Source organism: Pyrgilauda ruficollis, unplaced genomic scaffold, assembly GCF_017590135.1.
Source record: "Pyrgilauda ruficollis isolate IOZ18807 unplaced genomic scaffold, ASM1759013v1 scaffold3, whole genome shotgun sequence".
In the NCBI taxonomy this organism is placed as follows: Eukaryota; Metazoa; Chordata; class Aves; order Passeriformes; family Passeridae; genus Pyrgilauda; species Pyrgilauda ruficollis.
Genome location: NW_024524377.1, coordinates 7,813,123 through 7,837,455, shown reverse-complemented (window position 1 = coordinate 7,837,455; position 24,333 = coordinate 7,813,123). Strand labels below are relative to the sequence as shown.

The 24,333-nt window shown below is 40.5% G+C and overlaps 1 protein-coding gene across 11 annotated transcripts in view; it reads left to right on the top strand.

The window, feature by feature from the left end:
- Positions 1–24,333, top strand: part of KALRN (kalirin RhoGEF kinase) — a 472,671-nt gene that overhangs the window by 227,524 nt on the left and 220,814 nt on the right. For all 11 annotated transcript variants that reach the window (XM_041473008.1, XM_041473009.1, XM_041473012.1 and 8 more), the window contains exons 8-9: positions 1,187–1,318; positions 5,480–5,710. In XM_041473008.1, coding sequence (XP_041328942.1) covers positions 1,187–1,318; positions 5,480–5,710 — 363 coding nt within the window. The remainder of the gene's footprint in view (positions 1–1,186; positions 1,319–5,479; positions 5,711–24,333) is intronic.

The window sequence follows — 24,333 nt, the reverse complement described above, 5'->3', positions numbered from 1 at the left end:
TGATCCTGGGGTGCCTTTGTGGCATTGTGCATTCGTCCTACAGGGCGCTACATCTGTTATGTAATTAGCTGTTCTTTTTTATAAATAGCCCAAGGTGTGGCAGGCTGGTTTAACAGAAAGATGGAGGAAGAGAAAGCATTAATGAGAAATAATGAGGTGGCATTAGTCAGCTCATATGGACAAAATATGAGCATGTGAGCTGTGTCACTGACCCAAGCCCTGCTTTAAAGAAAAACAGGGTGGGAGTCTTAGAGACTAAATTCCTCTTTTCTTTTACAAAACAGGCAGCACCCAGGAGACCTTCCTTAGTTTGTTCTGCCAAAGTGCATCAGCACTACTCTGGAGGCCTTTAGAGTAGAAAAATATTTTTTCCACCCCTTTGCCCCCCATAGTGTTCAGTTTCTGGCTGGCTGTTAAGGCTTCCAACCAAGGTGCTAAACCATATCAGTTGCAATGGCAATGCTTTTTTTTTCCCTCCCTCTTCATGGACATCTGCCCACCAGGAACTGGACTGAGACCAGCAGCTCATTTTGTGCTGGCTGCTTGGCAGCCATCAGATGGCAATGGTATCTGATCACTGCTGACCTGGGCCAGAAGCATGTGTGACACAGGGGCTTATACCTTGGCATCCTAAGTAAACCCACTGAGTTGGACCTGGGATGGGAGCTCCTTGAACGCAGACTGTTTGCCTTTCACTGAAATTAATGTCAGCAGTGATTTTAAATGGAAGTTTTCTGTTCCTCATGTGAGTAGTTTTAAGGACAGGTAAATGAGGGAAGACAGATAGATGAGGCAATGCCAAACGCAGCTGGAGCTGTCACTGTGTCCTTTTGTGCTTCACACTGGTGTTTTTTCTCTAAACATGTTGCAGCCTCCCTTTTGCAGTGTTGTAGCCTCCCTGATGGTGTGCAAAGGCTTTTAGAATGGGTGTTTTCTGAGCCTGCTTAAATAAGCATTTATTTTTAATCCAGAAGAAACAGAAAACATTCCTTTGGATCTAGGCATCCTTTGAGTACTGAGGAGGTGACAGGAATGTGCATTTCCAAGGTGCCCAAAAGGACTCCTTTGTAACTTCTGTGTTCTCCTCAGTCATTGCTGCAGTCATGTGTGGCACTCTGCAAAGTTTTCTAATGTTGGTGAGGTTGGTTTGTGTCACTGTTGCTCATTGCTGCTGGAATTGTTTCAGTTCCTTTCAGGTGTGGATGCCTGGTGCAAAATGTGCAGTGACGGAGGCCTCCCCTCAGAAATGCAAGACCTGGAACTGGCCATCCACCATCACCAGACCCTCTATGAGCAAGTGACCCAGGCCTACACAGAGGTATGTGCTTCCCAGAGCAAATTTGAGTATCCTATGAGTGATAACAGACACATGGCTGCATTTAGGAGCTTAGATTTTCTAAATGATGTAGGATTTCCTTTCCATTCCTGCAACTCTTTCAAAGATAGAGTCAGACCCAATCCCAGGCTGTAGTACATGACTTCCCAGCAATTTACTTGTAAGGGAAGAACCAAAGGGCAAATCTGAAATCATACAGAAATGGAATCTAGGATCAGTGCTGGCACCCCAAAGAAGAGGCATTTCACTCTCTCTGCTGAACTGGGAATCCCTTTTTGCCACCACCCCTTTTGCTTTCCTTCTGTGTGTGAGTCCTGGCTCTAGCACAGGTATGCTAATGGCTCCAAGGATGCCAAAGGCTTTTTCCTTCAAATGTACAAGTCAAAGAGATGTAAAGTCCTAATTGCAACAAATGCTCAAAGGACTTTGCTGTAGATAGAATCTGGAATCATTGAGGCTGGAAAAGACCCTTAAAATCCTGAGTCCAATTGCTGAGCTAAAACTATCATCTACCACTAAATCCTGTCCCTAAGCACCATCTCAGATGTATTTGTATATACTGTTGTAAAATATCTCCGACCTAAATAGGGTATGTGCTTTTTTCCTTAAAAGAGGATGCCAAGAATGCTGAGACAAATTCTCTGGAATTTTGTCAAAAATAACCCACATGAAGTTCTTTACTTGTTTTTTTCCCCATTCAGGCTACAGCATAAAGTAAAAGCTACTGACAAAAAGTCAGTTTCCCTGTGCTGGAGTGTGCTGTACTGGCGTGTGCTGTACTGGAGTGTCTCTGGCTGTGAAGGGATTTTGGATTTTTGCTCCTTGCAGGGTTTTCCAAGCTGGATTGGAGGACTGTGGTAGTGTTTGCTACCAGTAACTTAGTAAATACTTAGTAAATTACCAAGTGAAGACTCCAAGACAGAATAGATATATAGATATATGTATCTCCCACTTGCTCATGCCTTGCTCTGGTCATCATAGAGGAATGATATATTTTCTCTAAACTCCTTTTTTTTCCCCTGGTGCAAACTGTAGATGTTTCACAGGTGGCACCCTTAGTCTTGTCACTTCCAAGTCTCTGGAGGTCTTCCTGGCCCACTATAAAGGATATCTGCAGATTCACTTATTCCCTAGGCATGAGATGATTCCACTAGCATCACAAAATCTATCCTTTGGTTCACCCAAGGTTACATAACTTCTTTCAGAAGTATTTGCATTCTGTCCATCCTTTCCCTACCACAAAGCCAGGAATATCAACAGGTGATAGGAGTGTGTATGTGTTTTGTGTCAGGTGGTGAGCTAAAGTCTCCCAGAGTCCAGCAGCAGTTTGCTTTGACAAATACAACACTGGATCTTACACTTTACTGGGATTGCTAGTCATGGGGAGCTGGTCCATTCAGCTTAAGACTTTTGCAATACTTAAAAATATTTTTAAATAAGTTGTAAGTGAAGTGATGTGACTAACCTGGGTTGTTCTGCTTGTCTCCTTGCACAATCCTTGAAAAATTCAAAACTATTCACATGAAAAAGAGTTTTGTTGATTTATTTTTGCAGTTATGAGGAGAACATGGAAATGAATGAAAGAGCACAGTAGGTTGCTTCTCCAGGTGTGAGGCTGTTCCTTTCTGAAATCTGCTCATTGGGGAACTCTGAGAGCACAGATTTTCTGAGCTATTGATTGGGAATGCAATAATAGTCACAATTTTGGAAAACAAACTTTTTAAGATGAAGAATTTCAGAGCTGCAGATGATATGAAACCCTGGAATATCTATGTTGTCCTTGAGAATACTGAGTACCACTGGTTCCCTGATGGTCACCATGCTTCTTTTCATTTGTTTAGTCCAGTGTGTCGGGACAAGGGTGTAAATTGGAGAGCAGAAGAGCACTTCTCATAGCCTCTGATTTGTATTAATGATTATTAACAGGACAACACAATGACTTCAGATCTGGTGTTGTATCTCTGTCTGTCCAGAGAATAACCAGGAGATTATCCCCATTAGGGAAAAATCATAACTTGTAATCTCTGAGGCTTTTTAGACAGGCAATAGAAGCAAATTGCCATGCAACAGATGAAAACCTACATCCCATAGAAGAGAAAGGAGTAACAGACAGTGCAGAAGTGTAGCTATTAATAGGTCTGTATTACAGCACAAACTTTGTAAGAAAGTTTTCCTGAGTAAAACATGTGTGTTATATTTTCTGTGCAATCACATCTCTTACTGGTAAACTTTTGAACCTTTATTTTTAATCCCAGTTCTGCTGTGATTGTAGCAGTGTAAATCAGCAGGGACTCTAATAAAACCATTGGAACACCACCCAGGGAGTGATTCAAACCACCTCTAAGCCCAAATCCCAGTAACAGAAACACAGTGAATTACACAGTGGACTTAGCCAGTGCAAAGAGTGAGTTTCTGGTCTAATAATATGCACCCACATGTGTCCGTGGCCTTGGTTTCCTGTTCCCAGCAATTAAGCAGTTGCTGCTTGGCTTCCCACAGATAAAATAGGATGTAGTATGCCTTATCTTCTTCCTCTAGAAGCTGCTTCTTCCTGACTAGCAGCTAATGCCATCTTCAAAATCTTGCCAAGGTAACACCTGTGCCTCAATGTTTCCTTCCGAAATCCTCAATCACATCACCACTATCCACTGCTGTTGTTCCCTCTGTGACCCTAAAAGGCTCCAGCATATGCAAATTATTCCAGCTGATCTTCAGCAGCAACTGAAATTGAGTATGGGAAGCCACTCCCTTTGTACTCTCCAGTTATTTCCTGATCTAGTTCCAAATTAACTGGAGTGCTTAAAAAAAAAAAAAAAAACCAAAAAAAAACAACAAGAATTTTCTTAAGGCTAACAAATATGATGAGATTTGACTCCAATTTTTGCCAGTATGCATCTCAAAAGGTGTCTTGGTTTCTCTGAAAATGCACCAGATACCTGGTGCTACCACATACCAGAATGTGGCATGGCTTGCCAAAAGTTAGGGCATTAAAAGGACATTTGCTACATTTGAATAAGCAAATTATAATACAGGAATAAATGAGACATGGAAATCCTGGAGATGTGTGCTAGCTTTGACTGATAATGTTCAAAATTTGAACTGGATGAAGAACATTCATTACCCTGTTTTCTGTCAGGATTGGTGATTGGGATTGCTTACAAATACACTTTTCAGGAAAACTTGTTATTTTCACTGCAGTTTGTTTCAGAGGATAGGCTGGTAAAAGAGAGGGATTCTGATAGTGTCCTCATTTGCCATTTCTGTTGAACAAAATATTTTAATTTTGTAATCTGGAACTGAAAAGTTATTTCAAGAAGCCATTTTTCGAGAATCAGTGCATGCACACATTTTTTAGCAGAAATCTGTTTTTTATGGTTTAATCTGCCACTTTGCCCCTGCAATATGAAAATGGTCCAGGAATGTTCCAGAAAAAAAAATCTGACATAAAAAACCCAGGCATTCTGATTTTTTTAAATGCCCAAATGCCTTTGCATCTGGAAATATCTTTTAATATGCCTTAAAAAGGTTACATGTGTGCAGAGGGCTTTGTATTTCCCAGCAAACTTCGTAGTCTATTGAAAATTGAGACCATAGGTCCCTCTGAGCTGTTCCTGGGGAAGAAAAGAATCAGTCATATACTAATCTATTTTTCACTGCCACTGAATGAAATACAGAATGGAATGTCACACTTCTCAATGTATAGACATACTTAGTAATCCTACAAAGAAGGACTCTCCCTTATTATACAGAATATGAATGACTCTGCCATCTGTGGTTTTCTTAAAATGCCACCTCCTCACAAAGATAGGCCTGCTCTTGCAAATGCCACCTGTCACCAAGCAGTGTGTGTCAAGAATTTTCAGTGCCCAAGTGTCACAGTGGAATAAAGCCCTGGGATCTCTGTGTGCAGCCCCAGCAGTGCTGTACCTGTGCTCCTGCTGAGTGACACAGCAGGGCCACTAGGAAGCAAAGGCAAGTGCTGAATGTGTAAGTACAAGTCAAAAAGAGACGTTATGAGCTCTTTCTTCCTTTTTGACTGAAGTACGGAAAACACAGCAGAAAAAGAATGAGCTAGGCTGTTCTTTGCCAGCTGTCAGATATTTAAGTACCAGTGCAGTGAAGCAGATCTATTTCTTCCTTCAGGTAAGCCAGGATGGAAAAGCCTTGCTGGATGTCCTACAGCGTCCCTTGAGTCCTGGAAATTCTGAATCTCTTACTGCTACTGCAAACTACTCCAAGGCTGTTCACCAGGTGTTGGATGTGGTACATGAAGTCCTGCATCACCAGCGGCGCCTAGAAAGCATCTGGCAACACAGAAAGGTCCGGTTACATCAAAGGCTGCAGCTCTGTGTTTTCCAGCAGGATGTTCAACAGGTAATATCCCTACTAAAGAGATAAAAAATGACTCTTTATTTGCAGCCATAAAGGTTATTGACTCATCCAGAAGCTGGTGTCATAACCAAGATTTCACACACAGCTCTAGATATCTGCTAAAATCCTACTGTATCTTTCAGCAGCTCTTGGTTGCATGTTGGAAATCATCAATCAGTCCATTGAATATTGATCAGTCCATTCCCTGTAAGAATGTGACACTGTTTTCAGTGGTTAATATGTCACAAGTGAGAAATTAGCTATAGGTACTCTACTGTTCCTGAGAAAGTGATGTTTAATAGAAAAAAGAATTTCAAGTGTAAAAAGCAATTGAACTGTGGTGTGTTTCACCTTTCAGTGTGGAAACAATGTAAACTGGCAGTTTAGTGGTGCTGTTTATATGATCTTTGTACTATTACCACTTATGGAGTCCACAAACCCGTGCTATGAGTTTGCTGGCTCCAGTGAAGTGCACACCCCAATGCTCAGAGCCCTCCTCACAGAAATACAGTTTATACAGCGCAGGCTTGTCTCAGAGAACCTCAGCTCCAGGTGGAAAACTTTTCTCTCCCAGAAGAATCCATATGAGTGCCATCACAAGTGTGAGTGACAGTAAGTATGAGATGCCATGTTTGTAGCTGCCAACTATGCAGGCACAATCAACAGATGTTCCAGGGCTCTGCTCATTCAGGGTGGTGTGGTTTGCTTAAGGGCCCCATTATAGCCCAAAGCAGATGTTGGGAGCAATATGGTACTTGCTTTAAATGAAGAGGCTGAATGCTCTAATCATGTTTATGGAGCATTCTAACATCCCAGGGGTTCTTTATGCCACTGCCTTCCTCCAAGTGAAAAATGAGGCAGAGATGGAGTGACAAAGCTGTCACATGCAAAACAGACATGAACCAACAAGGACAGGAGACAGGCAACTGTTATTCAATGTGCAAATCTGGAGTGCCATAACTGGAGTGCACCAGCACAGACAGAACTGTAGCTGGAGATGTCCCTTGCAAATATTTGTGACCATTTATTTGGCAGTCTTCAAAAATTTGCCAGTATTTCTACCTACTCAGGTTTTCCTCTAAAACCACAAAAATATTCATGAGATATATATAATTAAAACTAGGACTGAATGTAACAGATGCTTAATTTAAGCAACTTTTCTTTCATTATGTGTCAGCAAACATACTGCATGGTAATGAAATTCATAAGCTATATATTAAACAGAGCATATATTTGGTATTCAGTTAGAATACTTTCAGCAAATGATATGAAGTTAATACAGTTTTAGGGCTAAAATCTGAAAAATCAAGTGTTTTTTAAATTCTGATGATTTTATACTTTTTCTAATTGTGGTATTTAACATCAATAAGAATCTTAGGTATTCTTCATTCCCTAGGGTGATTGACACTTTTGTTCAGTCTTTCCAAACTGAAACTTTCTTACATCTTCTGAATTCAGTAGAGGTGTTTATGAGGTTCATTCATGAAACCCATTCACACTTTTACTTCCTGCACATGCAAGGCAATGAAGCTCTGTCACTGGTTTTCAAAAGGAGCAGGTCTTTTTATGTACTGTGGCTTTTGGTGAGAGAAAAAGAAACAGGCAGTAAGAATCTCTGGAGCACAATCACTTGAGAGAGCATTACTCTGTGTGAGTTCTGTTGGCAGCAGTCTTTCCAAATTTTTCTCTTAATGGGTAGTTATTATCTGGGAAGCAACAACTTAATGACAGACATGCTTCCATTCTAGCACACACTGGAGGCATCTCTTTGTCCTACTTAGAAAGTAGAGAGGAAGAGATGAATCATTCTGTTCACTAAACATCTGTACTATTCAAGATAAATGCTTTGTAACTCATAAATGAAATTATCAGCTAAACAGAAATATGAGTTGTAGATTCCATGAGGAGGAGGAAGATATCTGAGTATGTTGATGAGGGCTTTTTTTTTAAACTAATCACCTCCTGTATATCTGTCATGCAATTCCTATTATGCTTGTTTTGTTCAATGCCCATCAGTTGGCAGATGAAGCTGTCTACCTGTATATTGCCACTGATCATAAGCAACATTTATCTATAATAATTTCTTGCCTTGTCAAAATTTAATAACCTTCAACTGAGTTCTCCCTAGTTCAAGTCTAAAATGAAAAGATGTGGGAGAAGAAATCCTGACAAGAGAGTTTTTTAGACTTCTCTGTCTTTAGACTTCTCTTTAGACTGAGTTTTTTAGACTTCTCTGTCTTCTAAAGATGTAATGATACAGCATAGTTTCTCCAAGGAAGATATTCCTCTCACACAGCTCAGAATGTAACAGTTTCTCACAGGTGCAGTTTTCCCTGTCAGGATATCCTGTGGCTCACCCTCTCCTTTACTGCCCAGTGCAGTAGAAGTTCTGGTGAAAGATGACCTCTGACTCCTTCACTTGTTCATCCATACCTTTCTTGTTGTGTCACCTGTTGTGCATCAATCTTGTCTCAGATGTGGATGTTAATAGGGACAGGTTTTGTTGTGTTGCATGTCTTAATAAAGACAGCAAGATTATTTTGTATCCTCTCAGACTGCTATTAACAACATTAATAGATTTTGGTAAAGACATCTCCAAGAAGAGACTCCTATGGACCCTGAGAGACCAGTAAGTGCTTATCTAACTACTCTGGTTAGTCTTGTCAGAGGGATTGAGTATTTGGGCATGGAATATCAAGAGATAATAGAGAGGTCTTGCAGACCTGATTAACTGGATGAAGGCTTTTTGTAGGCCAAGTGTGTGCCATTTGAACTGGATTTGAGAGTTAAACTGTGTTCATCAGGGCTCATTCATATAATTTCCAGTTATCTGCACCATTTGCAAGGCAAGACTACCTGCTATATGTACTAATGGCACGTCAGGGCTGTGTTCTCGGAGGTTCACATTGTCAAGGAAATACTTTTGATTCTAGCTGGGTTTCAGCATGAACTGCACAAAATCCCTACAGTTACAGCATAACTGAAATACACATGGTGCTGTATAAAAAACAGTGTAAACACTGTGGATTGCCAAGTTACAATATTAATGTAAGAAATGTTATGCTATAAAATATCAGTAGAAATAATCACTACCTCACACCATCAGACATTTTACAAGGCTATTTGGTACTACATCTATGTATTAATACAATTACATCCATTTGCACATGTAAACCAAGATGAATAATGGTGTGCTGAGAATGCCGAGTTATGAATATATAGTGTTTTAAAGAAAGAAAGAAAATAAATGGTGTGAAACTGCATTTGCAGCCTTCCCAGGAAATAGAGCACCATTCACACAAAAGCAACAGCAGTTAAGGAAATTTGTGAGCTGCCATGAGGTTCAACACAGGCAGGAACTGACAAGAAAATCTTTTAACACCAAAAGTATTTAGGATCATTATAAAAATGTTGGGTTGCTGAGTGTGTAAAATACTTCATTGCTTCAGTTGTTTTTAGAAGTTCTCTGGTTTCAGATAGGGAAGAACAGCACTGTTTGATCATTTTAGAACACAGCTGTGGGAGGAGGTGCTGAGATTCTATCCTGCAAGGGAGAAGAAAAATCCCTTTGACTTTCATGCCTTATTTTGTGGTGGCTGCAGATGCATTGGCCCATTTTTGGTACCTTTTCCCTTTTGCTCCTTTCTGCTCTGGGTCTTCCCCTTCTGCAGACTATTTACCATCAGATTAAGACCATTTCCATTTCTGTTGAGATTTGAAGCTGTTCTCATATTTTCTCACATTCCCACTGCTTTGCACTGTTAGGTCCCAATTTATCCTGCCAGCCTCTTTGTGCATGTCTGCACTCTAACATGAACAGCAACACTATGGAACAGCAAGGGTAGAAAAAGTTTGTAGCATGAAATGTTATCAAACAGCCTTAGAAATAGCTGAAGAAACATCATAAGGCTGTTCTTCACTCCACTGCCTCCCCATTCGCTTTATTTCCCATGGGCAAGACTTTTCACCTGAATTCTCCACTCTACAAACTCATTCAAGTGAAGCACACCTGTTAAAGTAGAAGGAGAAAGGAGACCCATTTGATGCATTATTGAAATGGTCTGGGCAAGCCTTGAACTTGGCACTTTAGCACACTTTCATGTCAGAACAGTCACACTGATACTCTCATTCTGCAGCCTTCATTGCTTCTCACGGAAATTGTCTTTCTTTCCATCTTTTCCATACCTACATGCCAGCAGAGCCTGGCACAGGCAGCCTGTTTCTCCACAGACTCATGATTCTCTGAAGAGCACTGCTGGTGCTACTTTCTTCTTGCTTCACTTTGGTTGGGATGTCTGCCTGTAAATGAAGAGTGGAAGAATAGGTGCATGTAGAGGTACTGTGTGTGCTGGTGGTTTCTTGGCTATGAACAGTGTTGAGTTAGCATGGCTCTGCATGGCAAAATGGAGCGGGCCCCTTATGGCAGATGAAGACCAGTGGTGAACAGCAAGATGACACTGACAAACATTTACTGGTGAGAGGGTAGGCAGTGCTAAGAAAGCTGGAACTGTTGCCTTTCCAGCTGCAGTCTGGATTTGATGTCTCAGATCCTCTTGGTTACTGAGAAGGTCAAGCTAGACTAGTGTCAGGTTCATCTGATTTCTCTAAATTTGGGATTTGCCTTCTGTTGGCTTCATGCCCAGATACATTAAGGGACATAGTTTTGGTTTCCTTACGTGGTTATCTGCCTTCTGGTGATGGATAAAAAGGCCATGTGGCCATTCTGATATCATTACATTTACCAGCTGCATTGCTGTGGAAGACTGCAGAGTATTGAAGAGGAAAAGCTGTCTCTCTTCATAACCAAGCACTTTAACTTGTAATGTGTCTGGCTTTTACTGGCAGAGAAAACAGATCAGGACATAATCCTGACATCATTTGTATGGAAAAATGTCCTGCCAACATCTGTCTGTCTCCATACACTATCTGAGAATGCTGAGCACTCCATGTGATACATGTGATCAATGTGGTCCATTTGCAGAAGAATGCTTGGATATTTGAGGCAGTTTATGTTTCATTTAGCTCTCACACAAGACTTTAGAGGATTAGGTCTCTAATTAATTAGGTATATTACTCCCCCATTTGCATGTGTACACTTGGTTGTTTGATCCCTTCAAGGCAGTGAAGAGTTCTCCAACATTCTGTAGTTTTCCAACATGTTCTAGTTTGTTTCAAAGACAAAGGAAATGAGACTATATATCTGCTTTTATGCTTTGTTTATAATAATACCTTCACTGCGTCTTGTAAAACAAGAGATTTATTAATAAACAATTGCTAAGGAAAAGAACATTATAATTAAGTCAAGATTATATTTACTACCACATGACTTCAGCCACATCACCCTGCAAGAGTACATCACATGCTCTGTGTGCCATCTGAACAGATTTAGCCTTTAAATAGCTCCCAGTGTCAGTCATTAATTAAAACATTACAATTCAAAGCATCCTAGAGAATTTTCACAACTCTTTTGGTAAATTGATGTGGTCATGAGATGCATTTAATGTTAGTCACTTATATGTTTACATTTTCAGAGTATTAGTGCTGTACTTTCTCTGAGTTTAGGAGTGTGTGGCCTTACTGGCCATAAGTGATAGAGAGTAGAGGTTCTAATTATGGTTGTACTGCCCCCAAAAAATAATGAAAAAGGAATCAATACTGGTAAAACTTCTTGGCAATCTTCTCCCAATGGGATAAAACAGGAAAGAAAACAATCTTTTGTTATCCATAACTAATAGATAAATACCTTTGTTCTCACTAACCCTGTCCTTCCAGCAGTTGGTGATTCCCCTGGTTTATTATCTGTTATGAATATCTCACCAGGCAATTCTGATAGGACACCACACAACTTTTACCTACACAGCTCTAAAGGACCAACTTAATACTGTGTGTCTCCAAACTCACATACATCTCTAACACCTCTGATGTAGCACTTCTCTGCTTTACTATTTATGCAGAAAAGGATGTACAATTGTAGTAAAAGGGTTTCTGTTTGCTTCCATCCACACCACAGACCGTGCAATTAAACATTTTGTCAACTGCTTTTTCATGGCAATTTTCATTCCATTCCTGTTGTTTGTGCCAAAGGAATGGGAACATTTTCAGGCAATGTGAGTGGGAGCCCAGGCATTGAAGAGATCTGTAGCCCCACTCATCTTCTGAAGAGGACTTATAAGTAACCAGTGCTGGAAGTAAAGTGGTGGTTTATTTGTGCTGATTAGTATCCTGCAAATATAGTGAAAATGGCCACTTAAATAACAAGCATTGCTGAGTGATTTAGTTGCTTATTTTGATCTGTTAAAAAAGGACTCTCATTCCCTAATTTGAATCCACAGTGGCATGGGATTATGCAGGAGTTTCAGATTATTTCTACTGACTATGGATGTTTTCCAGAGCTCTAGTGATGACAGAGTACAGAGTAAGAGCACCCTGCACAGCTACACAGCCCCTGCTACTCCTTGACCAGATTGTGTTGGATTTGCTGCACAAGGAACCACACTAGGAAGGAGAATATTGCAGACATATTTCTTCAGTTTCTGGTGAATTCACAGAGATGTTTCTCTAGCTCCTTTAGCTTTCAAAGACATGGAGCATTTATTGGCAATGTGCTCAGGGTTCTCCCACACAAACAGGACAGGCCACAGCAGAGCTTCCTGAGGGAGGGTGCAGTCATGTGGCATGTTGCTATTTGGGCTCATTCAGACAGTGGCTGTTGGTACAGAGGCAGTCTCTGTGTTTTTGTCCAGGCAGAACCCGGGACATTTGCACCCTGTAGCCACTCATCACTGTATGGTATAAGAACACTTCAGACGTCTGCAGCTATCAGCCTAAAAAGTAAATTGCTTTACATACTTCAAACTCACATAAGAGAAAAGAAGCTCTGTTCTTAATGTCTGACAATGCTTTAAGGTTTAGACCAGTATTATCTTGTATTATTTTTTGTGCCAAAATTCTTCACAAAGAACTATAGGTTTAAATTTTTATTTAAGGATATTTATTCTGGAAATCCTTTAGAGGTTGCTGATTAGCAGTACACTATCCTCTTCATAATTTGACTTAAAGTGTAACTTGAAATTATCTGGAAACAACCATTGTCTCATTCTTCCTTTATACAGTTATTAAGACAAGCAGACCATTGTTCTTTGTGCTCCTAAAGAGTCACTGATGAAAAAATAATAAAGATCACTTTTTAATTTATACACAGAGCAGTAGTGCAAGGGATATCCAACTTCAGGGGCCAGATTCAGTTACCAACTGAAGTTTACTTAGCACTGATGTATGAGCAGTGCAAGAACACTTTGATGAGCTTCACAGCTGTCTTGGGAGATAAGATCTGAAGAAATCAGAATGAGCCAGCTTGATCTCTGAACCTATTGAAGTGAGAAGAGGAACAGAAAAACAATTTCGTTGTCGGCCAAAAGGTGCTTTTCTTGTTCAGAGCACTGTCTGTCCTTCAAGACCTAGTTCCTCTCAGATGGTCTGTTTTGCTATTTCTTGAACAGCAAATGTTTGGGTTCTTAGGCTAAGAAGCTCTCATGGAAACCTCTGAAATCATACTGACTCATGGAGGGTTTGGATCTGTCTTTCAGTGGATGAAGAGGAAACAAGTCATAGCATGGAGAAATGGAGAAGGCAATATAAAGATGCAGTTCCTTCTCTGTAGGCAGATGTAATGATCCATGGTCTGTATTTATCCTGCCTGTCTTTAGAAGCATAACTGAATCATCCAAGTCAGGAGCCTAATGCAGAGTTTCCTTTTATAGTCAATGGAGAGGCACTGGCATCACCTGAGAATGACTCTCATTGTACCCTGGATACTTCCCTCTCTTATTCCAGACTGTCAGGGAAATAATGATAATGTAGGCTCTTCAGACAAGACCTTCACTTCACTACCTAATGTTGGGTGGAATTTATTAGGATGCAGGAGCCCAAAGCCTGTGTGATGCCATTTTGCCTGGCATTCAGTGTCTTCCTGATCCCAGATTTGCTTTGCAGCATTCTGCAGGGAAGTCAGTCCTCAGCAAACTGCTAAAATTTGCTCTTACACTTAAACAGAATTTGTAGTCATTATCTATTTCTGTCCCAGGATTGTTTGCATGTCAGGATTCCTGAAAATATCATGTGTAGTTTATTGTTTCTGAAAGGCATTGTTGGCTCTTAGTGTCATGGCAAAGGAGGAGAGAGAATTAGGGTTGTCTGTTACTGATTAGCCCTACAAAAATAGAAGGGTTGCAGTGGTGAAGAAAGAGAAATAAAATAGAGATTTCTCCAGCTATATGTATATTTTTTTGAAAGCAGTTGCTAGAATGAGTAATTGTCATAAGGACATGGAGAAAAATAAGGTCTTTGAGTGGATGTAGACTGGAATGCCAGAAAACTTGCTGCCCTTTAACTTTAAGAAGTAACAACAATAGTAGTGTTCCTTGCTTATTAAGGTTTATTTCATTTCAGGATTATGGGTTTTCTAAAAGGTTGATGTTGAGCAACCTGCCAAAGGTCACTTCAAGCTTCATGACTGGAACTTTTCATGTCAGGATGTCTGATTCACAAATCCCTGCTCTAAACCAACAAAGTCATTGCTACTCCAGTTTTACCCCTTATGGAAAGATCTTACAGGATTTATTAGGACTATCTAAAAATTAAATAAAGGTATGTTATGCTAAGAAATAAATATGCTATTTTAGGCACTGGTTTAGGAGTCCAAAATAGTCATTCTTTTCTACTCCATTTGTTTCCCTTGATCTTTCCTTTCAATTATCTCTTCATAAGGCCTCCTAGCTTTTTCATGGTCCTGCCTGTCACTCAGAGTGATCAATCCTCTTTCATATTGCTTTTGATTGATGGCCAACAAAAAGTATTTTCATTGATGTGAGAAAAAAACCTTGCCAGACAACAAAGAGCACAATGAAAGCTAGTTGCTAATGTATAACTCTAACACTCTTCTCTGTGTTTTCCTCCATGGAGCAGCTGCTCAGCCAGCTGGTTACTTTCCTCCTCTATAATGAATTACACTCACGATTTGAGATTATTTTGTCTTGCTGGGTAGCAAGAGCCAACTTAGGCTGAGCTGCTCTGGCACCATGACCTGTCTCTGCCCACTGCTCCTCTCCATTCCAGTCATTCCTGTTAGTTCTGCTCATCCTCACAGCTCTGCCTTCCCTCTGCCTTCCCTTCCTTGGCTGTGCTGGGCAGCAGATCTTTGCTCTGGTAGCATTTCCTGTGGTTCTTCTAGATGCCTTACCAAACCAGCTTGACTGAAGAGTTCTGGTATTTCTTTCTGGTATTTCTTTCTTGGTATATATGGAAGAGAGGTTGTGCACTCTTTTGGACTAAATGCAGAGTTTTAGCTCACAGGAGACTTTTAGGCAACTTCTTTTGTTTCATATTCCTCACAGGGAAATTTTAGATGAAGCTTCTTGCTTGTTTTTAGAAGCTGTAACCTGGATTGTAGTTCTGGAAGCTATTGCCTAGGCTGGGGTAACCCTCAGGCACATTTAGACAGAGCTGCTTGGCTCCAACTCCTGTATACTTTTACAGCTATAAACTTCTTTTATGTTATGCTGTGGTTCCCTTTAACAAAAATGTCTTTCAAATGTGAAAATATGCAAACCAAACACATTTCAGGTCTATCCATTGGTCTTTCACCTTTCCACTCCCTTTGTTTTGGAAGGTCTTGACTTGGTTTTTTTCCCTGCCTTTTGTATTTTTTTAGATGGAACGTGTATTGAGGGATGGAGAAAATTACTTTTATTTTTGGCTTCAGCAACATATAAAACATTCTGACCTTCAGATGGTTCCCTTCCCAAATAAGGAGGAAAAGTTGTGGAGGAGAGGGAAACCACAAAATGAAACTTTTTTATTATTATTATTTTCCTTGTTCCTCCAACAAAATGTAATTTTAAACAATCAAAATGTGTTTTGGATATGGTTCCTGCTTGCTTATCTCCTCAGGTTTTCGAAGTCCACAAGGTGTTAGGAAACCACAAGAGGAGGAAGTTCAGGATGAGGGGATGCTGTAGCCATCAAACTAGAAGAAAAATAAGAATGTTTTTCACAGAAAATTTCGATTTGGGGAAAATTGAGTTTTTCTTTAAAAAGATGCTCAAGGAAAGTCCCCAAACACTTCTGCCCTTCATTCTTCTCTTCAGTGTCACTCTTAGAATCATTTAAATATCTCCTCTTTTCTCTGAACAGCTCAAGGTTGTTTCTTGCTGAAAAGGGTTTTCATGCGTGATCCTTCTTGCCCGTATATTCTAGTTTATTTTTGCATTACCTGTCTGCCATGGGAGCCTGGGCTATCTATTGACAAACAGCTCCTCACTGCCATTATCCATGGCCTTCTCTGGTGCATCTGTAAGGTCACTGACCTTTCAGCCTTTTAACTGACCTTTCAGCCTTTTAAACCCTCACAGGATCCTTTTCTGCTGTGACATGTGGAAGAGTCAGCAGGAGATTGCACATGGATGTAAACATTCCAGGATTTTTGTTCCAGCCCTGCTGTGTCTGGCACAGGCAGTACCCAGCTCAGCAGGGGTCTGTGTGCTACAGGCAAACTTCTCACACACCACAGCACCTTGGCCCTTCCCCAGTTACCTGCAGTCCTGAGCTGTGACTTCTCTGCCCTGGCCATGTGTGTTGAGCACAGCTGGTTTGCCTGAGCAGTGACTGCCAGACAGGAAGCACCAGCAGAAGAGATGCTGCAGTGGCCTGAGGGCAGGAGAAAAGCTGTGCTGCAGGTTTGAATCACTGGGCAGCACCCAGTGTCAGGGGAGCACTGCCAGGAGGTCGCACATAGCCCTGCATTCCTTTCTCCCTGCACACATCCTGGCACATATAAACTTGGACATTAAATGTTGTGAGGCACCAGGATATTTATTTAAAAGACAAGAGATCATAGAAAAGTCCTTGATGAGGAGCAACCACTTAACAACATTCAGGGACTTCTTTCATCCCTCTTCTCCTACTTCTTCATTTCTATTCTCCTACTTCTTTCCCACATGGTTTGTGCTCTCATATTTTACCTCTAGTTCGTAATCAGGTCAGAGCCCCATGGAGAAAGGTTGTGTTTAGCTGTTGGCAGGATGCTCAGCCCCAAAGGGCCCTGTTCCTGGCAGGGATGTTTAAGGTTACTGCAGTGGTGCATTTGCCATCCTGGTGAGTTTTTCTGTTACTGCCACAGGACTGTACCAAGACCCTTTTGACCCAGCTGGGATTTGTTCTCTTACAAAACCTGTCTCTGCTGTATGCTGTGATTGTAAGCCTTGTTAAAACTGGATGATCAAATAATCTGCTCCCCATAGTAACCAAAGCAGAACTTTATTCAATATCCTTTATTCAATATTCAATATCAATCAGAAGTTTCTCCGCTGGTGTTGTAAGCAACTCAAACACAGTGGGGATTGCCTGAGAGCTTTTCTAGGCCTGGAGCACAGCACTTGCATTGAAGGTCCTCTGTTGCAAAGCTCGTCTTTGCTTTCTCAGTCTTTTCTAGTTGTTACTTACCTTTAAATATCTTGTTTAAACTAGTAACAGGTTTCAGTGGGTTGACACTATCAAGATGTAAATTTTGTGATAGCAGTAATGATAATGTTATCCTAATCTGACATTTGTCTGATGGAGAATTTCTTTCTTTGTTTTACAAACTAAGGCTCTGAAAGGAACCATAAAGCAAATCAGTGTTGGAACTGTGAAGAACAGTTCTGTTTTTTTCTGAATCTTTATCCACTATGTTTTAGTTTTGCTTTTTTTCTCCTCTTGAAACCAGAGTCACATCTGTCATTGGCAGAGTTCAAATCAATTGCTCTATTTACACATTTGAGAATAATGTGCTTTGCTAAAGAGCTCATGTAGCTTCTCTTTTCCATCCTGCATACCTGCTATACATTTCAAGGTGTCCTTCTACATTTTGGACACTCCCACCAAGAAAAAAAAAATGAAGCAAACAAATACAGGGAAAATACTTCACAAGCCATGAAAGGCCACACTATGAAATGCACAAATTTCTCTATAGGGTCAGAAAGCTTTTCCTCAAAAACATGAAAATCAGCACTGTGCTGCTGTGTTCATAAACATGAAAATTAGCTGTGATGATAATTGTCATTAGTAGCAACAACTTGGAGGTCAAGATCTTAGAAATCTAAATCAGCTGAGTCCTGTGCATGTCTCCACTTACTATCAGGTCTGTAAATGCTGTTTTTCTGTTGGAGTGGTGCCAGAGGAGCAAAACAGAGAGTTATTAGAGGTAGGAGGAAACACAAGATGCTAAATAATTATTTGAGGAATTAATAAAACTTCAATTGCACCTGGTCACAGCAGAGTCTGAGCATTGTTAAAGGAAAAGATGTTTCTAACAATTAGGATATTGTTTTATCTGTTGGTTCTAAAGAGCTGTAGAGATCCCCTATGTAAGTGCACATGCGGAATAAACTGGGCCAGACATTGAGCATGCTCAGGTGTTTCTCTTCCTGGGAAATTTGAAACATAAGCGAAAGTGGTGAAAACAGAGAAAAATGAAATGGAGATTTGCTTGAGCAAGAAAATCAAGAGCTTTTCAGGTTGCCTTTGCTTCAATGCTTACTCTGCCTGGACAATGTTCTTGCCATCCTCTTGAGCTGTGAGAGACCTGTGACATTCTTTCAGGAAACTCTGATTATGTCCAAGCAAACAGCCCAGATGGGGGGAGCCAGACCTAGACTAGAGCTGGCCACAGCCATGTCTGACCCAGCAGCTGCTTCTGGAAAAATGATGTGAAAGGACAAATATGGGACAAGAAAGGGAGACCTGGGAAAAATGTCTTAGTCTCAGACGGAGCAAAATCGCTGTTCTAACTAGTGCTATGGACAGCAACAGCCAAAAGTGTCTGTATGCCCTAAGTAAGAAAATATTTCTGAATTTCTGAATTTCATTGGTCATAGTCTGGCAGACTTGATTAATTGTATTGCCAATTCATTACCCTGCAGCCAAGTGCCAGGTATGATTCCTGAGAGCTGCAGAAAAGACTCACAAATAGCAACCCAGCAGCACAACTGCAAAAGAAATAATCTACCTGTCAGCCTGGAGAAGCTTCATGCAGAGCACAGTAGCATCTTTCTGTGCTGATGCAGAGCACATTTTCTGTGTCTTGTACAGAAGGAACATGCACAAATGTGGTTATTTATAGCTTCTCCACCTACACTCAGCTTTGAAATTTTGTCTAAAAGAAGCTGAGCATTTAAAGACTACAACAAGGTTTTTAACTTGAAGGTATGTTTTTTTCTTTTCATGAGTTCCTTAAAAAACAATAATCTGGGAACATTAGTAACAATCCAGGCATTAAGGAAGAAACATTAGTTTTTCATTTGTCTGTCTATTGTTCTCTTACTGGAATGTTTTTAGAGAGGCAGTTGCCAAATTTTATGAAGTAAAATATTTAATCGAGAAAATGAAAGATAATGGGTACATTTGATGAATGTGAACTTTACCAAAGGAAAGCAATGTTAAGTTGAAAGAAGTTCCTTCTCAGGGTGAGAGAGGCATGTGGTGTATATTCCCACTCCCTTTTGGGGAGCTCACATCTCAGATGATGGCATTCAGTGAAGGAGCAGGCTGGGGCTGTGTGCCCTCAGGCAATGCCCAGGGGAAAGGGACAAGTCTTGCTCTCAAAATGCCCAGCCTACACCCAGCCAGCTCTGCCAGAGCCCAGAACTGAACGTGCTGTTTCCAAGAGAGACGTAACTAAGTCCTACATTTTTGTAATTGCTAGAGTTTGGACCAATTCTTTTCTTTACAAGAAAGAAGGTGGATGAGACCAGAACACATTGTATTCTCACTCTTCTCCAAACTCCTATCAGTATCAAACCATCATGATACTTTTATCGGAGTGAAGAGCTGTGCAAGTACATAGTAGCCATCTGCAGAAAGCAGACACAAGGTTATTTTTGCCATATAAGCCTGTGGAAAGGTAAGGATTTCAGGTGGAGCAGCTCTGTGGGAGCAGTGTGTCCCTCACCACTGCATGAGGGAAGCAGCCGTGCTGCCCATGGAAGGTGGCATATCTGGGATAATCAGGGATACTCAGATGAGTAATTGTGAGTATTGCCCAGGTCTGTAGGTCTACAGTAATGTGAAAGTTCTTGGAGATGAGTGGGGAATGGCAGAGAAGTGCTGCAGCAAGTCCCCTGAACTTCTGAGCCTCTGCTAGAGAAGTTGTGAGCAGTTTCCCTGATGTGCAGTCCATTGCTATGGGAGATATTTAGGATGTCTTCACTTAGTCATCCTGTTAAGTCTGCAGCCCTTTCATAACCAGTTTGCATATTTTTGCAACAGAAACTTCTAAGAAGGGAGTTGTTGGGGGAGTTGTTATTCTGTAGTGTTTTCCACTGCAGAAGCTGTTGATGAGCAAGGATCCTGCTGCAGGGACTGTCTTCTCTGGATAAACTCCTACAGACCTGTTTCCAGATGGGCTTGTAGGATATCTGTGGGTGCTAGAAGCAGTGAGAAGTGTGAATAAGACTATATGCATGTATTTTTGCATATCTAGGACTTCCTGACACTCCTCTGGAGTCACATGTCACAGTATCTGTATGGTTTACTCAGATGTGTCCAACAATGTCAGCTGTGCTTTGTGAGGCCGCCCCCACTGCAAAGAACAGAACATGAATGTTCTGTTTTGACAAACTAATGGGACTTTAAACTACAAAGGTTAGATTTTTGTTGTTCAAATGAAAAATTGTGCAGAGGTGAAACTTTCACATAATGTCCAGGAAGCTCATAAAAACACCTACCATCTGACTTCATAGGGACTTCTTTTTTTGGTTGAATTTAGACAAGGGAATAAAGAAAATTTTTTAAAAAAATGTTTTAATTGGCTCTGCATTTAATTCCCCTCATTAATTTAGTTGAAATATGCAGCAAAATACTGATAGGTCTGTAAGGTTGTTTTTCCCTCCAAGGGTAAATGGGACTGTATGTTTTTTTCTTTTGAAAAGACCTCTTTAATTATGTCGTGGTATTTGGAGTAGCTACAATTAGAGAGCAAAAGCAGGGGGTGATTAAAAACTCCTACTTAATAGCAGCTGTATTAGTTCTCTGGCTTTTCAAAGAGACCCAGGCATAGTTGAGTCCACACATAAAACATGAAGAAGTTGTGCTGAAAAGGAAAGGCAAAATGGTGGTCAAAATTTTTTAACTGACTTTAGGGAACGTTGTCTGTTGTAGTGTTTTAAGAGAGCTCTTTCTTGAGAAAGGATTGAAGAAGTATCAAAGTTCATCCTTCTTGTTCGGTCTTCAGACTATGGTAATGAGTGTAGCTCTGTTCACTCAATTCCACCTTAAAGCAAACAAACAAACCCAAAAAATTCCTCTGAAGCCTCAGATTGCTGGTCTGGTGATACTGGGCTACACTGTGTCTTAAGATAGTTAGAAAAAAGTGACTCTTATTACTTAGAGTCTGAGGTGAATTAAATACAGAACAACTTGGTAGGCTGGCTATATTATTTTCTGAAGATGAATTAGTCATTGCTGCATGGGCACATCAGGATTTATAGGTTTACATTCAGCAATTAGGCATTTCTACCTAAGTGGTTTTTGAGCAGCTTGCACCTGATTTTAAAGCCCAGCCTTTCAGTGGATTGCCTGTTCCCTTTTGGACATCTGCCACCACATTGTTTATTATTTATAATATTTCAGTATGTTCCTTTAGTGGAAAAGATTCCTAGAATCCCCAACCAAATTTGGAACCACATATTTCTAGAGGCTGCAAAAACTTAAAGTGGAAGGCATCTTTCCACTTGCTCTGTCAGCCTTGCTTTTTTCAACTGCAAATGTGATTAATGCCATTTTAGAAAAGTGAATGGAGGCAGGGATGTTGAGTCATTTGCTCAACTGCCATGCTGGGCATTGAACCAAATCACTCCAGTTCCAGTCTACTTTTGAGATGAAATCCTTGTTGCTTTCTACTTTGTACTCTGCAGCAGGGCTGTACCTGGCCGTGGGGACTGCTTCAACCTGTGCACTGCAACCTGTGAACTACACATGTTCACACATTGCTGCATGGAAAATAGAACATGGTGTTGAGATGTGTATCCAGAGGCTCATATCCTGCTGGATGCACAATCAGTTCCTGCCTCTTAACTTGACACATGTGGGGTCTTTGATCCATGTTGGCTGAAGGCAGTTGAAATTTCACTGTGGTTTTTAGTGGGAACAAGATCTGAATTTTAGAGTCACATATAGATGCCTCTGGAAATAAAAATCATTTTGTGGAAGCCAAAGTTGGTGTTTCTGGTCTAAACATGAGGTGTGATCCCCATCTTTAAAATGTTTTTTAGCAATATTTTATTGTGCCACCAACATAAATTTATAATGAAGAAGTGAAAAAGGGAGTTTTTATTAGGAAACAGAAACCACAGATGAGAATGACTGAGTTTTGTTTTGGGTTCTATTATAAACCATTAATAATAGCAGGAAAAGCCAGAGGATAAGTTCCTTTGTATTTGAGTGTATTTTCTCAGCTAGACCTTTACTTGACATTACCCTGCTGTGACAGGGCCAAGGATAATAGGGAAAAAGAACCTATTTTCAGCAATGATTTGGAACACAAAAAGAAACTGATTTAAATCAGACTGTGTGTGCATTTTATTCATTACAGAGGATTAGTATTTCTTAAGTCTTCTTGAGTTGTTGTGAGTTAGGGGAGATTTTTCATTTTGTTTTTCTTCTGATTCTCAGTGTTTGTTCTGCCTTCCCTGTTGCTGTTGCTGGCACCAAGTTCTCCTGGAGGGCTTGGTAGCAGGCCAGGGGTTGGGCTGGCCATGCCATCCTGCACAGAACAGCATTATCCACTAGATGGAATTCCAATGGATAGAAATTGGCAATCCCACACTGGCTGCTGCCTCTACTCACAGTCAGTGGTCTCCCTGGCAAATGTGCCAAGTATCTCTTCAAGGAACTTCTGCCTCCCAGTAAAGGAGTGGTTTGTGGGTGACCTGAGAGCACATCTTTTTTGAACTGTGTTACTCATAAATGCATATGTGATATGTAGCTTCTAGTTCTGCTGGAAGAAAATGAAGTATCAAGAGATTCTGTCTTGTATTTTCAAAATCTGGGATATCCAGTAAGTATTACTAACTAGGCTTGTACAGTTTTGAAGGGCTTTGACAGAAAAGATTGGATTTTGTTGCTGCGCAGTGGAACAAAGCATTTGTAATAAGCTTTGGATGTGAAGTATGATCTGAAACATGAACCTTTTAAATACATTTCTTGGTTACAAAAAGCAGGCTTGGCAAAGGCAGAGCTTCTGGAATAGGAGTTTCAGACATGCAGGGCCTTCGATCTACTGAGTATTCATAACAGCAGCTACAGGAAAGTAAAGATAAGGTTTGAATCTTGTGAAGTTATAAGTGCCTTATGAATTCCTAGTATCTCACCAGAATTTAGTTAGCCCATACTGCCTGAAGAGCAAGCAATAAAGTGCTCATAGTGGCAGCTTGATACTGCCTGGCTTCCTTTCACCACACAATTTTAGAGGCTTTGTCCATGTGTTTAAAGTTAGGCAATGCTTATGCATCTATTTGAAATGGGGCCTCATTTAAAGCTGAATAAATTAGGTGGAACTTCTCTGGAATTTATTACAACTCTGTTACCAAAGAGTTAAACTAACCCCTTTGAGTTATACCAGGTTTGTACTGTTCTGAGATCAAGATCTTGACTTTTAACTGCTTGAAGTTAATGGTATAATTTATTTTCAGTTTTCAGAATAACCTTGTTTTACGAGTCACTATGGCAACAACTGTGGGTCTCAGGGTACCAAAGATTAATGATTCCCTTGGCCAAGGCACCTCAGTGGGTCACTCACTCAGGGCAGTGGAACTGTTGGACATGGCCTGGGTCAAATGCAGAAGTCGGGGTGCTCTGTAACCGCACGTACCCCACGCTGCGTCCGAGTCACCAGCTCACACTTCTCATCTCTTCCTGTTGCACAAGGGCAGGGGTCAGTGACTGCTGTGTTTGAGCATCCCTCGGTGTTCAGGCTGCCTGGGACAGTGTGGAGTCAGCATCCCTGGAGGTATTCAAAAGACATGCAGAATCTTAGGGACCTGGTTTAGTGGTGGGCTTGGCAGTGCTGGGTTGGAGTCAAGGATCTTCAAGTTCTTTTCCAATTTTAATTATTCTTACCAAAGTCATCCTTATCTCATCTTCATTCATTTCTGCTAAAAGAAATACAGTTTAAAAGATGTGAAAATACAGAAGTTTTTCAACTAACTTCAAGAACAGATATGGTTCCTTAAAATAATGGATTTACTATTCCTTTGACATTTTGTGTTCATGTAAAATGGCTGCAGATCAAGAGGATTTGCTGGGAAAGAATTGGTTCCCAAGGAGATTTAAATTGGATAAAGTTATGAGATGTTTCTTAATTTTCACATTTTCTGATTAGGAAAGATACCTACAGAAAGATACTTCCTTTTCAAAGTGCTGCCTTGAAATGCCTGTTTTCCCTTTAAAAATGGAGTCCCATTGCTTTTATTTTATTATTTAAAAATTAAATTAACTTTTTAAAAATTTTTAAAAGATTTGACCTTAACTGCACTAATGTAATCATCTTGCCATATTCCCATCATACAAATTAGCTTAGAGGAAGAGCAATTATC